Consider the following 15,804-nt stretch of genomic DNA (forward strand, 5'->3'; position numbering starts at 1 on the left):
AAGTTAAAATCATGTCAAACATCATATAATTTATCATAATGTGTTGTTTATCCTTATTTTTTATTTTATAATCACCCTTATTATATATAATTTATTTATCATATCACAAGAACCAAACGGTGTCTTGTTGTATATTTGTTATTAGCAAATTAAAAATTGTTGGATGTCCCCACTGTCCACATTGAAAATTAAATGACAATGTTATTTGATGAAATTCATATTTTTTCCACCAAATTCTAGATGTAATTTTAATTTTTCGAGCTGTGAAAAAATTGATATGGGATTTATGAGCAATCCGTAGCTAAATATTGAAAATCATTATTTAAAATCTAAAGTTGGTTGGATTAATAATTAGGTCAGTACTTTGAATGTTGAAATTATTATTATTTTTCTCGAATCAAGAACTTTTAAACTAATGTAGCAATCATAAAGCAAGAAGAGAATGGGCATTTTCCTTGTGCCATGTCACAAGGCTATATACAAAAAGCCAGAGGCTTACAAAACAAGAAACCTATTCATATATATACGGATGAGAATAACTTTTCAAAGGGGGAAATAGTGACACCAAGAACATATTCACGCAGTGTTTTTTTTCATCCGATCATGTCCTTAGGATAACGTCTTAAGGTTCATTTCATATTTGTAAGATGTGTTTTTCACTTTGTTCAATGCATCGTCTCTTCTTTGGGTAACTCGATCCTACCACCTAAAGGAAGGAGGAGGAGGTTGTTGGGCAACAAGCTCGGTCTCATCTTTCGATCTTTTGACTACAAATATCGGAGTTGAAAGAATCATCCATTATATATCGAAGGAAACTTTGTAAAAAATAAAAATAAAAATATCATAATCTAGAAAAGGTTGTGTGATTCATCCCAAAACTCTATATTTTCTGATTCAGACTAAAAAAAGCATAAAGAATCTGAAAATCATAATTAGAAACTAGTGTGATGAAATGAGTATGGCTTTTATAAAGTGTTGGGTATTTATTGAGACACGAAAATTGGATACATTAGTCCTTTTTACCTTGCCTCCCCTCTAAATTAATGAATTATGCCAAAAGAAGAGGTCCCCCATGCTTATGTCCTTTGTCAATAGAGTGGCAAACATTCAACATCAAATACCCATAAATTGACTTTAGGCATCTCTTCGATTAATGGATTCTAAACTCACATTAAAAGGTCATGTTCTAAAAAAGTAAAAATTATACGAAAATGGTGTTAAATCAATCATGTGCATAAAGTAAATATAGATGATAGTGTATCGTTATTTCTGGTTTAAAATTATTCTCATGATGTGTATAAATTATAAATATGTTTAACATAATATAAAATTCAAGTTAGGTCAAAAAACATATATTCGCAAAAAAGATCATACAAAACATGCAATGTTCGCACATAAACACTCGTGTAAACAAATATTGGTCCCCCAATTATTCGAAAACAAAAATTATCTGAAATCGTTTCACTAATCAATTCTGTAGATATATCTTCGAGTCGAAAAAATTAATAAAAATATCACTTTTCGTGATAATTATGGATTTGATCAACTCATATTACAGATAAAAAACTGTGAAACCGTCTCATTAGATACCTATCTTTAATCATTTTATTACATGCAATCATAATTACATTTAGTTTTTAGTGTTTCTCAATAAATTTGTGGCTCTAAATTGCTGGACCCCTTTTGATTTTGGGGTGTGTAAATATAACATTTGGAAATACAATAGCTTTTGTATATAAGGTTGAACTGAAAGCTCCACTGCTTGCAGTCGATCGTTTATTAAATATTTCAGTTGTCCAGTTCTGCAGTGTTTCCCCTCTCAATATTACAAAATTTTAACATCTAATTATAAACAGGGAATGCAATTTCAATTGGTTTTGAAATTTTTCTTTAGTACATTATGTATTTAAATAAAAAACATTATCAGTGATTTAGGTTAAAATTTTATAGATCACATAATATTGTGATATTTATAAATGGCCATGATAATTAAATATTAAAAAAAAACAATTAAAAACGTTCACGTCAAAAAATTCCTAACAGTTTGTAATATTTTTCTTAAAATCCCATTAATTTATTATTATTATTTTTTTACACACGCTTTCTAAAAATAATCATCTGAAACTAAACTATTATAAACCCGCTATCAATAAAAGATATTTTATCAACAAAAAATCCGCTTCATAAATTGTAACTTAATTTTGTTTAAATAATAATATTTTATTTTAAAATTCATTAATTTTATTTTTGAATGGCAATAAAAAAATTAATTCGCACAAAAATATTTGAGAAATGTCGTGTTGTTTTCTTAAGGAATGATTTTCTGTTCAACTTTACAATGATTTTAAATCAGTGGAATTAATTTTTTTATTAATTCCGTTGGCCTATTTTCACGGCTCTCGTTTGCATTCTTTCCTCGGGCCTAAAAAGTTACACAAGAGACCCAAACATATCGATTTTAATAAGGTCCAGCAAGCATTCAATCTTCGCAGGAAAAATGGAATTTTTGCAAGTACATCCTCCCATGAAGATGCTCGGACCAAAGGATTTTCAGCGTTTTCCCATGAAAAATGGAGTCAGAAACCACTCTTTGCTTCCTATGGTATGACTTATTTCGTTATTTGTCGAATCTTTTCTTAAAATTAAACATTCGTCGCTTTCATGCTTTGCGTGTGTTGAAATATGCTTCTATATGGAACTTCGTTATTGGCTTGTTTTTTTGTTTATTTGTGCTTTAATTTGAGTGGGTTTGACGTGTTTTTTCTTTCCGTGTTTTGAGTTAAGAGAATTCGACTACATTATCTTCTGGGACAAATAAGCTGGTTTTGGTTAATTGTTTGGATCAAATTGGCTGTAATTGTACTGAAATTAAATATGGCGGTGAAGTGAAATCAAGGGATTTAATTCACATTGTTTGTAGTGAAGAAATAATTTTGGAAAATTTTTTGAGCCCAAAAAATTATTTTGCCATCATCGCATTATCACGTGGTTAACAGGATGATAAGCATGAGCCGTTTAAGAAAATTGAGAAAGGGTGAACTAGAAGCGCAACGATCATGGCTGCTCAAGTGCCATATTATGTGCCTCTTAACTTTTACTGCTTTTTTTTTGTGTTCATATGTTGTGTGGAATATTGTCCATATGAATTTAACAGAGTATGCATGGAAAAGATGAGAAATATACCGATTTGTGTGATGCTTGGAATTGTGAACCACCAAACCAAAAACTAAGGGTGGAAGGATTTCCCAAGGGTTCAGGAAAACTTGTTCCTGCTGAGAAACTAAAGGTGCTATCATCTGCTTATATAACCTATCATCTTTACTAATGCATTATGACCATAAATAATGATTCGTTTGCTAAAGCACAGGTGGTTTGGGATGAAGTGTTGAAGAGTGAGGTTGTGCCTGACGCTCAATCAGTTTCAAAAATAATCAGTATTTGTGGTAGCATAGGAGATTTTGATATGATTACCAGAATTCTGCGTCTTATGCAGCTGAACGATGCTGAACTTTTACATGATATCTTTAGACTGACTATCTCGTGTTTTGGGAAGAGGGGACAGCTAGAGTGCATGGAGCTTTTGATTAAGGAGATGGTTTCCCTGGGATATTCTGTTGATTCCGCCACTGGAAATGCTTATGTATTGTATTACAGCTCTTTTGGTACTTTGGCTGAGATGGAAGTTGCTTATGGCCGTCTCAAGAGGTCACGGATTCTTTTAGAGGGAGAAGGGATCAGGGCCATTTCATTTGCTTATATCAAGGAAAATAAGTTTTACGCTTTAGGCCAATTTCTGCAGGATGTAGGTCTTAGTAGGAGAGATGTTGGTAATCTTATTTGGAATCTGTTATTACTATCCTACGCCGCAGATTTTAAAATGAAAAGCCTTCAAAGGGGGTTTGTGAGGATGGTGGAGGTGGGATTCAGACCCGATCTCAATACCTTTAATATTAGAGCTCTGGCTTTCTCAAAAATGTCTTTACTTTGGGACCTGCATCTGAGTCTTGAACACATGACACATGAATCAGTGGCTCCTGATTTGGTGACTTACGGTTGTGTTGTGGATGCATACATGGACAGGGGACTAGCAAGAAATTTGAAATTCGCATTTAGCAAATTGAATTGGAACAGTTCTGTTTCAGTATTGACCGATCCACTTGTTTTTGAGGCAATGGGAAAAAGCGACTTTCATTCCAGTTCTGAGTTAGTTTTGGGGAATGTTAAAAAAAAGGATTGGACTTACAAAAAGCTAATTGATATCTATCTTAAGAAAAGGTTCCGGAGTAATCAAATATTTTGGAATTACTAATGACTTGACGATTGACCTGTATCTTTGATAGGAAACTTTGATAAATAAACTTTCTGAGGAGAACTAGCACCTCTTTATTATTGCTTATGCTCTTGGTGAACAAGCAGTTCATAACATTGCCACCTTGTGGATGCAAGACATGCGAGTTTTTTGAACCATGTATTCTATATGGAGAATTTTGGTCATAATCAGACAGGATGGGCCCAAGCAACCATGCGGTGTTTTGCTATGGAGAGGAATTATCGCTAGAGTGAACTTTTAGAGTTTGTTTGAGGTTGATCGTGATGCTGGACAAATCAGACCTAATAGATTGTATTTTTAATTTCCTTTTCAAGATTAATTCCACTGGTTTTATAGTGTTTCTATGATTAAACTTCCTGAACTCACCAGCATTTGATGCTGTGTGAAATCTTTAGTTGGGTAGACATTTCAGAAATGGAGCATATCAGCTTATGCGTATTTTCTTCGAAAGTGGATGGTGGTTTAATTTATAAGGGATAGAAACAGGATTTCAAAAAGAGGTGCTGGCAGTTAATTGTTGGTTTCCTTTTTTTTCTTTTTACTAAAATAGTGTACTTATGCATTCAAAAGAAGTACATCAGAAGTCTTTATGTTCTTGTAGATCACCATGTAAAGAGACGGTTGTACAATTAACGCCAATAAAATGGGATGATCATCTTGGTTGGTATCGTTGACCTGTGAGTTTACCATTTGCTACTTTATTTTGTATTTCTTTCCGCCTCTGTATTATCCCATGGTTTCCTTTCGCCATTCATTTTGACTTTTGAGGACATGTATGTTGGGCTCATTGGGTAATACATGTTAAACATGCAAGTACTTTACTCTCTGTGTAAATGTATGTGTAAATTTACGACCTAAAACAAAAAAATGTCAATATCATTATTTATTTAATTTTCTATGATTTTCTTCTTCTTTGTTCCATAAAGGTCCTTCGGTTATGGGATTAATATTAAAAATGACCTCAGTCAATTATTATTATTATTTTTAAATGACATCTGTCTATCAAAACTAACATGGTCCATCTGGTAGAGTTGTGTTTTTAGTCGATGAAGATTATACATAAAAAAAAGTTTGACCTAGGCCATTTTTTAAATTAACTCTTCTATTATTTTATTAAATTGTTTCATTACCTCTTGTAGCAACAGGACAAAATTATGAAGTTGCTGTCAGTTTTATTTAACTGTGTTAGTGTCACGGAATCTTCCCTTATGTCAACACCCTGCCACCAGAAATTTTCTCCTACTAAATTGTGAAATAGGGCCTCGATATAAAGATCATAATTTTGGTCTGCTTTTTAAATAACAAGCATTCCGTTTAACTTTTATCTTTGAGCTAGAATCCAAGGGCAACTTGTGATGAAAGTAAAATAGGAAACCTTAGGGTATTACAAGCATATTATTTTTACTGCATATTAAGAATCAAAACTCATGAAGAATCAAAACAAGATAAAGCCACAGACTCTTGAAGAATGCACATTATTTATTTATACCATAATGTTGTATTACCAACATATTGTTTTAGTTTAACAACTAAGATAAAGCCATAGACCATCAGTGCCTGCTATATTATTGGCCATACGCTGTTGAGAAAATTAGTTTCTAGACTTGTTAAACAAATGCAAAAAGGATTTAACTGAATTTCAGGATGATGCCCTGAAGAATAAGATGAAATTGAATTAGTAACCTTCATCGTCAGCTTTGTTTAGTATTTTGATTTATTTCCCTCCCAAACAACCATTTAAATCGTGAGTAATTTGTCGATACTTGATTTGTCTGGAATGGATCATGTGGCTTATCAACTCTTTGTGCTTTCTGTTTCTGCGACTGAACCTTCTTTTTTATCATCGTAACTGGAGGAAATTATTTGATATTCACTGACCTGCAAAAAGTTGATAACAATAATTTGTGTGTTTACACAGTTCGCAGTGTCACACTCTACTTTATTATAGTGGGAGTTTTGGGTGAAAAAAAATCTTATATTAAACTGCAAACTCACTTGAGATTGATACTGGCTGTGATTTGGTGAGGTCTTTCGACTGGGAATTTGTGCAATGTTAGGCATACTTTCTTCAGCAAGAGCTCTTAACCTCTCAAGCTCGGGCAAAATCACAGTTCCGAGATCTGGTCTATCTTTACGCCTCAATTCTGTGCACTTAAGGGCTAGCTTTGCGAAATTCATGGCCTCTTCTACTGGCCAATCCGTAACTGCTTGGTCAAGCACGTCAGCAAAAGTTCCCCTTTCGATAGCCCTCTCAATGTGATGAGTCAAACCCATCGGGGATCTGGCTGTTATTATTTGAAGAAGCATTACCCCAAACGAGTAGATNGATTTGGTGAGGTCTTTCGACTGGGAATTTGTGCAATGTTAGGCATACTTTCTTCAGCAAGAGCTCTTAACCTCTCAAGCTCGGGCAAAATCACAGTTCCGAGATCTGGTCTATCTTTACGCCTCAATTCTGTGCACTTAAGGGCTAGCTTTGCGAAATTCATGGCCTCTTCTACTGGCCAATCCGTAACTGCTTGGTCAAGCACGTCAGCAAAAGTTCCCCTTTCGATAGCCCTCTCAATGTGATGAGTCAAACCCATCGGGGATCTGGCTGTTATTATTTGAAGAAGCATTACCCCAAACGAGTAGATGTCAGACTTTATTCCGAGCATGCCAGTTTGCTGATATTCAGGATCTATGTAGCAAAAAGTTCCAGCTGTTGAAGTCATGAGATATTGTGTGGCATTGTCAGCTACTGAATGAGGAACAAGCCTTGCCAAGCCAACATCACTGATCTTGCTCACGAAGTTTCTGTCTAGCAAAATGTTTCCTGGTTTTAGGTCTCTATGTACTAGTGGCTCTGGCTTGGTCTGGTGGAGGAAAAGGAGGCCTGTGCCAATTTCTGCAGCTATTCGGAATCTCAGTTGCCAAGAGAGCACTGGATTGTTTCCTCGCCTGAAGAGACAGTCGTCCAAGCTACCGTTAGCCATGTATTCATAGACTAAGCAGCCATACTCAGGGCATGCTCCAAGGAGAAGCACCATGTTGGGATGTCGGATGCAACTCAGAACTTCAACCTGCATTGAGGGTTTGAAGAATGCTAGACATAAGAACTATGGCCCACTTTATTTCAGTGAAGTTTGTCATCTTTTGCGACCACATTAATCGTGCCAGGGCTTGTAGGAGGCACTGTATTTATAGACTTGCTTAAGAAACAATACGACCATCTATTTCCATTCAAAAGATAATGGCTTTTATTCCATTAATCTGATTGGATTATGTGTGTTCAAAGGTTAAAACTATTCTAAAGCAGTTGTGACAGGTTACTTTTTTCATATAGAGTTTCATACCTCTTGCTGGAACTGCGATCTTCCTTGTGCTGCATCTGGACGAAGAACTTTTATGGCCACCGGCGTATGATCAAGGTAACACTTGTACACTGGACCATACCCGCCTTCCCCTATTTTACGAGTTTGCGAGAAGTACTCTGTGGCCACTTCAATCTCCTCTATTGTGTATTTCCGATATCGAGCATCACCATGTGCTAACTTTTGCAGCACTTTCTTCTTCTCCTCTGCTTCTTTGACTGCTTTCATTTCAGCATTCATTCTTTTGTGTGCTTCAAGTTCAGCTATTCTTTGAGCAGTTTCGGCTTTCTCAATAGCTGCCCTGCACTTTTCTTTTTCTTTCTCTGCCATGGCCAACGCTGCTTCCTCAGCTAGTCGGGCCTCTTCAAGTTTCTGTCGTTCTTCCATTTTCCAGCGGTTAAGCTCCAGTGCCTACACAGATACAGAAATCAGATACATGAACGGTATATACTTCAATTTTAAATGTTCCATTTTGCTCTTAAGTTTCATTTTTTGTGACTTTATATTACTTCATTAAAGAGTTTAAATATTTTGGATGGTGAACCATACTTTCTGTTTTGCACAAAGAGCTTCCTTGCAGGCTGTGCTGTACATATCCATTGTCTGTTTGAGTTCCATCTTGAGCCTGGCCATCTCTGCTTCTACATCATCCTGCATTTTTGGAATACTTGATGTGAACTTTTATGCATGTTGTACATTGTATATTCTTGACTAACAGCATACAACATATAAAGTAGCCACTGGCCATCTAGATCGAATTTTCTATAATATTCTCCGAGTCATCTCAAAAAACTTTAAGACCTTGTCAGTTTCTAGGGAATGCTTCCTTTGATGTTAGACAAAATTTTGGAATATAGTTAGGGAAAAGTGACATGGTATAGAACATAATTTTGAAAGAGTCTACAAAGGATCATTGCATATGGAAAGAAAACTTTGTGTGTAGTATTGGAGATGCTTCAAGAGGAAATATGTTGCGAATGGGACATCGAATCAATTTTATCCTTTTTTTGAAGATAACAAATATAATATTTGAGATCCTTGGTTTTTCTTGTAATAACGAATTCAACACCTGTTTATGTTGCTTGTATACATACCAGGGTTTGGGATCCTGACCATGAATAGTTTCCACTTTCATGTGAACTTGATGACAAGATTCCAAAGCTGTAATTTGCATCCGATGACATGGCATTAGAGAATTGAGATCCAAAACTCGATCGGTTTTCTGTATCTGAGCTGTTTGACAGACGGGAGGCCATAGACATTTCTGGATCTAGTGTGTGAATCATGCGCTCGGTGCTTGGCCTACCAGAGCTCACAAATGATGTGTCCGTATCAAGCGTCGCAAAATCTCCGTAAGATCTGTTTGAAGCATTTCCTCTAGTAAATGGTGACCTGTATTAGTAACAGCGTGTGTTAGTTCCTTGAGATATTGTGTTGCTTTTCATCCTGTTCTAAAAAGCATGCATTTCTTTGTACGCATATGAAATGAAAAAAAATTCAGATTTCATGATATTTTTTCTTATTATAAGAGTCGTCCTTCCTCAATAAATAAAGTTAACATCTTTATTAAATTTACTAGATTTCCCCTTTTTGTAAACGAACAACATCATCTGACTTGTCAATGACATCTTACTCGATCGTGTCAATCTCATCCATTGGTGTCTTGGATGCCAACGGCAGCGGTCTATTGACGATATTTCCTACAGACACGATACAGTTCGGTTTTCTTTATCCAGGACAAAACGTCAGTAAGACTCTGAACATGTAAGTTTACCAAATGTCTAAATCATACCTCGTGCGTTGTTACTTTGCATGAAATTTGTGTCGGTTGAACCAGATTGTGGATTAACTTGGTTCTGCGCTTGAGATGGAGATTCTGTCGGGACAAGGAGGGAGGCTGACCTGACCGATGATATCTTTCCCTTGGAAATGACGTAAACATTGCAAAATTCAGGTGCCCCTTTGGACACATTGCCTGGGATATCAACAATCTTGAATCTTCTGTTAAGGAAATTTATAAGTTTTCTTTCGTTATGTCTGTAAATTATCGTTTAGTTTTTGATGATAATAGATTAGCTAGATTTATCACCTCATAAAACCATTCTTAACCGTGGAACCGACAACCAAATTCTCAATCAAGTTGTTGTTGACATAATCGATGAGGGCTCGGGACACATCGATGTCTTCTACTGCAACTTCATTAACTCGTATCTGTTTGCACATAGAATTAATATTATGTGATTGGAATTACATTTGACAAACTTAAGTTTATGATACACTAGGTGAATTGCTTTCTAGATTTGCTTGACTAGGGGTGTAAATAAGCAGTACTCGATCTCATGACCTTGGCTCAAGACTGGTTCCCGAACCCAACTTGGGAATATTTTCGTGAGCTCATACCATGAGTTTGACTTTCGAATCTGAGTTCACGAACACAATTACTTTTTTACATAATAATTATATAATATATTGTACACATAATAATTATTTTTTTATAGGTTAACATCCAGTATAATTGGGTATCTAAAAATCAATTGTAGCAAAATTTTGGGAGTTGTCGGATCAAGGTCAGTCATTAGCTATTTTAGAACCTTTCGAGGACAAAACTTGTGCATATGCATACACTTAGTGTGGATATTTTTCATTGTGTGTTAAGTTGTGAAACGATTATGATGCCCTTATTTAGTTACCTACGTTTAACACTCCTAGGCTAATTATATATTGTTTTTGTAAGATCGTGATACAACATAGACTTTGTGAACAGGCAATTGAATTTGTGATCTGAAATTGATCGATCTGACCACCCTTTCCCCTATTGATTACTCATCTTTTGGGTATGCAATGGAAGCCTTCGACGAAAAGCAGTCAGAATTATGAACATGTTGCATGGAATGCCTTACATCCTTGCGGGTGCAGAAGCAACGAAAAGGATAGAAGAGCTCCTTGGTTTGGCCATCAATCGGCAAGGTACCCTTAGATACTTTTGAAGCATCCCCGTTCCCTGAGAAACTTCCCTCTGCGTATCCACAATGAAATTATTGTTAGAGAAACTATAACGTGAATACTCGATGAATATCATCATGAAACTACTGCATAACATTCTTCCCTGTAAATATTTTCTTGGAGGATTAGACAACAATCTTTCTTCTGAAAAAGTGTGTATTTTGATTGTCCGAATTAGAAATTTATTTAAACGGTCGAAACTAAACATTAAAGACTTTAATAGTATAAAGAGGGGGTGAAATCCTGTTTTTCCGTCGCCCCTAAGCTTGCCTTGCCCCTATGCCAACGATAGAAAAGATGCATGCATGCGGGGATGGACTAGCAGGAGGCCGACCCTTTTATTTAGAAGGGTAAAAAATAGAGCGATTCTCCCCCTCGATTAAAATTTTGAGTTTGTTTCTGCATGAGGAGAAAATGAATGCAGAGAACATTACGTGAAGGAGGGTGCTTGAGCTTGACATGGAGCAGGGTTACACTTTTCCCTTTGGACAAGAGATTATCGACTGCCCATTTCAATGCACCTTGGCTTCCTTTGTCCTTGTCTATAGCAACTACCACCATAATTTCTTGATTTATTCCCTCTTCATATATTTGTATTTGAATTATTGGAGCAAGAATTTGAAGCTCTCTGTTGTGCTAATTATATGCTGAGAATTCGGAAAAATCTTTGCATTAGACTTTGGAGAGGGTACTACGTATCCTCAAATTAATGAAAACCCATTTTGATTTTATTTATTTATTTGTGGTGGGTTTTGGCAGATAATAATTCATCGGGTTTTGTTTTGTTTTGTTCCGAATAAATAGGGTTTTATAATGATCCTGTGGCCATTATTATATTGATTGAAATGTTACCTTTGATATTCTCCTTTGACCCGCAGTGCAGGAGAGGTTGGCATTAGAAAGCGTAGGAATTTCTTTATTACATTTTGGGTAATATATACCGAATTTATGAAAATACTACTAATATTTTGTATTTCGAGCTAGCACAATTTTATGTTTGAGTTCAAGTTGATTCATTTAATTTGAATTTAGTTAATTTCTTGATCCATTAATTTGCCAACATTAATTCAGTATATTAACTTGAGCTTAAAAAGTTTGTTTGTTTTTTTTTAGTAATTTTGTTATTATTTAATAAGTATGTTAAATTAATCCCTAGTTTGCAAGTTATGAAATACCCAAATTATTTTGGTTCGACTTCAGTATAGAATATTTATTTTTATGGTTTTAAATATGAATTTAATAGTATTTGAGATTATTCTAAAAACGAGCCAATTGTTAAATACGGGCACTTTCAGAAATTTAATTGTACGGAGGATGATTGGTAAAAATCACCTTTAAACTCACCAAGATCAACAAAAAAATTTGTAAGAGATTTTCCATTAATATATAGTATTTAATTTTAACAAGAAAATGAATTGAATGGCTGGAACTTGGCTGGGTTTTGAAGATACGAAGTAATTATATACCAAGATATAAATAATATGGTCATCTAGGCTAAAAGTAAAATGGGATAAATATAATTAATAAAAATCACTTTTAGAATCAATCATTCACGTTTTATTAAATACTAATATCTTGATACATATACTGTGTGTTTGCTTGTAAAAAATTCTTTGGTGTAATTTAGGCATATAAATATGTATTGTGGCTTAATATATAGTATAGATATATCGTCCATACATTAAAATTTTAGTCCAGTATTTGAATCAGTATTTGAATAATTCTTTGTTAATTTTTACACTTGTGATATGACATTCATTTAAATATAATAAAACAAATTACAATATATAATTATTTTAAATTACAGTATGTTTCATTATTAATTTCTACAAATATCATATTATATCTATCTAATATAAATCAAATTAATTATAAAAAAATCGTTAAATCCAATAATCATTAATATATACATATATATAATATATGTATATGTATGTATATCTTATCATCAAACTCAAAAGAAAAAAATTATCAAAGATCAATGCTAGAAATATTGATACATCACATGCATGAAATTCTTTTATTTCTTCCACTTGAGCACCCATTTTGATACGTTGATAGAAAACACAAGAACCAAAGTTTCCACCAATCGATCGAGCTAATTTAATTAACTATCATTTAAACGTAACATGAACGAAATCATCGGACAACCCCCTGGAACTCCTCGTATCACCTTCGCTCGCGTACGATGAATAGAACTCTTCATCTTTTTCCTTAATCTCCTCAACCATGGCCGCAGCTTCCTTAAACTCGGGTCGCTTCTCCACATCCACCTCGCAGCAACTCAGCCCAATCCTCAAAAGCTTCATCATTTCCCCCTCAGAGTTCCCAGTTCCCCCCATGTCTCTATCCAAAACCAGCTCAAGATTGCTCTCGTCCCTCACTACGGAGTCTACCCACGTCGCCAAATCTGTGTCATCGCCCTTCCCTTGTTGCAGGAAGTTCGAAGGGAACCGGCCGGTCAGGATCTCCAGGACGAGGATTCCGAAACTCCACACGTCGGTTTTCTTGGTGATTCGGCCCGTTTGCTTGTACTCGGGGGACTTGTAGGCGATCATGTGTTCTATCGCGTGTTCTTGGTTGACGATGGGGATGAATCCGTAGTCGCTGAGGAGGGGATTGAAGGTCGCGTCCAGGAGGACGTTGGAGGATTTGAGATGGCCATGCGGTGCTGTTAAGCATGGGAGTTCGTTGTAGAGATATGCGAGGCCTTCCGCGATTCCTTTCACTATTTTTAGACGAGTTGGCCAGTCGGGGCATGGGATTCCACGAGATCGATTTCCTGTAATATATATATGTAAGAAAAGATATCATTGATTAGTCTGTGTATTCCATTTTGCCCACCAATTCATGAAAATATAAAGGGGTGGTTCGTATAATTAATTGCAACAAGAAAATACTCAGAATTTGAAACGCATGCATGGGCCGATTGTAGGGAATTGTATAAACTTAAAACGTAAAGAAAATATTTCCTGTTTTTCGGCTTCAAGGACAATTGTCCTTTGGCATCAGTGCACATGCTGCAGAATAAAGATTGAGAATACGTACCATGAAGGTGAACAGCAAGACTGATATTCTCCGCATAATCTGAAACCAACAGCTTCTCCTCTTTCTTATAATAGAAAGCCACAATGGGAAGCAAGTTCTGATGATTCAATCTCCCCAATCTCCTCATATGCTCATTAAAATCCTCCTTGCTCACGTTATTCATGTGTCTGAATCTCTTGACAACCATCATCTTCCCTTCATTCAGGCTGGTCTTGTACGTGGATCCGAACACACCGCTGCCCAGAATCTCCGCTGAGGCTTTCAGCAGATCCGGCATCTCGAACTTCTCCCTGTCTTCTTTCAAGAAGGTTAGTTTTGCGCTTTGCTCGGATTTCTTGGCCTGACCGGGGTGATCTGGGGAAAGGGAGTTTGCATTAGCTTGGCCTTGTTCCATTATTTTTAAATTGGCCGAGGCCGGGGATTCGTCTGGTTGCTGCGATGATTTCTTGCGTCGGCGGAGGATGATGGCCACAATGACTAGGGCAGTTATGGCCACCACCACCAGCACCACGACAATGACTATTGCCCCGATGGAGAGTTTGCTCGGGGCTGAACATGCTTTTAGCGGCGCCCCGCATAGATCTTTGTTGCCTGTAAACGGCCAAAAAACAAAAAAAGACGAGTTGAGCAAACCAGTAAACATAAAATAAAATTTACTTTTCTTTTCGATAACTAATTGAATTGCGCCCATATCCACCAAAAGCAAGTTTGGTCGCTAAGAATAATGCAAGTCCCAATTATGGAACGAAATCTCACCATTAAAAGCCGAAGCATCGACATGACTTAGACCATTAGGGATCTCTCCCTCCAACTTATTGTTCGACGCATTGAAAACTTTCAACCTGTCTTGTGGAAAAGGAGGTATCGCCCCTTCAAATTCATTATTTTCCAGCATCAACTCCTTGAGCCTAGGCAATGCCGTCAAAGATTCTGGGATCGAGCCCGACAATTTATTGTTGGCCATATAAATCTTCTTCAACGAGGACATCCCAGTGAAAACGCTTGGCGGAACGTCCCCAGAGAATTGGTTATATGACAAGTAAATAGTTTTAATAGCACTAAGTTTATGTAGGTCAGGCAAAGGGCCATCAAAATTGTTATTCATGAAGCTTATTGTTCTCAAGTTCGGCATTTGTGCGAGGGCTTCCACATCAACTACACCCTTTAATCCCATATTCTCGAGTTTCAGTCCCCAGACAGTTCCCTGTTCGCACAGAACCCCATTCCAGATCTCGTTATCCCCATTGCATGGAGACTTGTTCTCGTCCCAACTAGATAATGCATCGGCATTCTTGAGTGATTGTTTGAATTTGACCAATACTTCGGCATCGGAAACGGCAGATGACGTGATAAAATTCAAGAAGACGATAAAAAACAAAATGTTTATACGCGAGCCCGGCGAGAGAAAGATGTGTTTGACAGACATCTTGATCATGCAAATGGCACGCGCACTCTTAGGTGCGCGCCCTATCCGAAAACTCCAAGAAATGAGAATGGCTTCTTGGAGGGGAGAAAATGGAAGAGAATGAAATGAAATCTTGGGGGCATGGAGATGGAGAGAAGGTACCAATAATAGGGATTTGGTATCAAGAGGTTCAAATGAATTTCTTTCGACAAATGTGAAGAGGGTAAAATAAAGTTGACTATGTCCTCTCTTTCTTCGCATGTAAAGGGGAAACTTATTTTTGCACGAGAAATATGCGCAATACCTTTTGAGTTTGAGGCCATTATCCACATAAAAATATTATTAAGGATAAATAAAGAATGTTGACTTGAAGTACTGATTGAGTCTATGTGACCTATATTTTAATGCATATTGTACAGTTAATTATCTATGAAATGGCTCACCGGCTTGTTATTTTGAATTCATTGATGGACTGACATCCTTTCCATTTTATTACTGAAATAAGAGATAATTCAAAAGTAAATGGGAAACAAGGACTGAAACAACTCCATCGTGCCGAAAATTAAATTAATGATGATAATATGGAAAAGAAAATTCATGGTAAAAAAAGGTTTTACTGTCTGAGAAAAGATGACGTTCAGAGCTATCAATCGATGACATCTTCT

At 36.1% G+C, this 15,804-nt stretch overlaps 3 protein-coding genes and 1 long non-coding RNA gene across 5 annotated transcripts; 1 reads left to right on the forward strand and 3 right to left on the reverse strand.

Annotated features, from left to right (window-relative positions):
* The first annotated feature begins 2,445 nt into the window (after positions 1–2,445).
* Positions 2,446–4,827, forward strand: LOC140971817 (pentatricopeptide repeat-containing protein At3g42630). Of its 2 annotated transcripts, XR_012174378.1 has the most exons (4): positions 2,446–2,602; positions 3,155–3,286; positions 3,368–4,621; positions 4,726–4,827. XR_012174378.1 is itself a non-coding variant. In XM_073434324.1 (3 exons), exons 1-3 carry the CDS (start codon positions 2,498–2,500, stop codon positions 4,307–4,309), a joined length of 1,179 nt encoding a protein of 392 aa, XP_073290425.1. In that variant the 5' UTR covers positions 2,446–2,497; the 3' UTR covers positions 4,310–4,827. The 2 variants fall into 2 exon arrangements, 1 of the variants encoding a protein (XP_073290425.1); XM_073434324.1 differs by having other exon boundaries at positions 3,368–4,827.
* On the reverse strand, positions 4,374–6,649 carry LOC140971818 (uncharacterized). Its single transcript, XR_012174379.1, has 2 exons — positions 6,326–6,649; positions 4,374–6,208 (listed from the first exon to the last, which is right to left on the reverse strand). It is a non-coding gene; the product is annotated as an uncharacterized lncRNA (long non-coding RNA).
* Positions 6,650–6,657: 8 nt separating this feature from the next.
* Positions 6,658–11,522, reverse strand: LOC140958593 (U-box domain-containing protein 35-like; the record flags this gene model as incomplete). The annotated part of the gene is made up of 9 exons (XM_073416101.1): positions 11,116–11,522; positions 10,584–10,697; positions 9,773–9,894; positions 9,470–9,684; positions 9,317–9,383; positions 8,778–9,075; positions 8,233–8,334; positions 7,666–8,094; positions 6,658–7,392 (listed from the first exon to the last, which is right to left on the reverse strand). Coding segments are annotated over exons 1-9 (2,214 nt in total), but the record flags the coding sequence as incomplete, so codon positions are not given.
* Positions 11,523–12,689: 1,167 nt separating this feature from the next.
* On the reverse strand, positions 12,690–15,295 carry LOC140971820 (pollen receptor-like kinase 1). The gene is made up of 3 exons (XM_073434325.1): positions 14,491–15,295; positions 13,735–14,325; positions 12,690–13,468 (listed from the first exon to the last, which is right to left on the reverse strand). Exons 1-3 carry the CDS (start codon positions 15,167–15,169, stop codon positions 12,801–12,803), a joined length of 1,938 nt encoding a protein of 645 aa, XP_073290426.1. The 5' UTR covers positions 15,170–15,295; the 3' UTR covers positions 12,690–12,800.
* Between the last annotated feature and the right edge of the window lie 509 nt (positions 15,296–15,804).

The sequence above is a fragment of the Primulina huaijiensis genome, chromosome 2 (assembly GCF_012295235.1).
Source record: "Primulina huaijiensis isolate GDHJ02 chromosome 2, ASM1229523v2, whole genome shotgun sequence".
Taxonomy (NCBI): Eukaryota; Viridiplantae; Streptophyta; class Magnoliopsida; order Lamiales; family Gesneriaceae; genus Primulina; species Primulina huaijiensis.

What these genes read in the sequence shown, in the direction of transcription:
- LOC140971817 (XM_073434324.1), top strand. Translation starts at nt 2,498, where the DNA reads ATGGAATTTTTGCAAGTACATCCTCCCATGAAGATGCTCGGACCAAAG. An exon ending in ACCACTCTTTGCTTCCTATG is followed by an intron (nt 2,603 to 3,154) that starts GTATGACTTATT and finishes TGAATTTAACAG; the next exon opens with AGTATGCATGGAAAAGATGA. An exon ending in TTCCTGCTGAGAAACTAAAG is followed by an intron (nt 3,287 to 3,367) that starts GTGCTATCATCT and finishes GCTAAAGCACAG; the next exon opens with GTGGTTTGGGATGAAGTGTT.
- LOC140971820 (XM_073434325.1), bottom strand. Translation starts at nt 15,169, where the DNA reads ATGATCAAGATGTCTGTCAAACACATCTTTCTCTCGCCGGGCTCGCGT. An exon ending in CGATGCTTCGGCTTTTAATG is followed by an intron (nt 14,326 to 14,490) that starts GTGAGATTTCGT and finishes GGCCGTTTACAG; the next exon opens with GCAACAAAGATCTATGCGGG. An exon ending in TCTTGCTGTTCACCTTCATG is followed by an intron (nt 13,469 to 13,734) that starts GTACGTATTCTC and finishes TATATATTACAG; the next exon opens with GAAATCGATCTCGTGGAATC.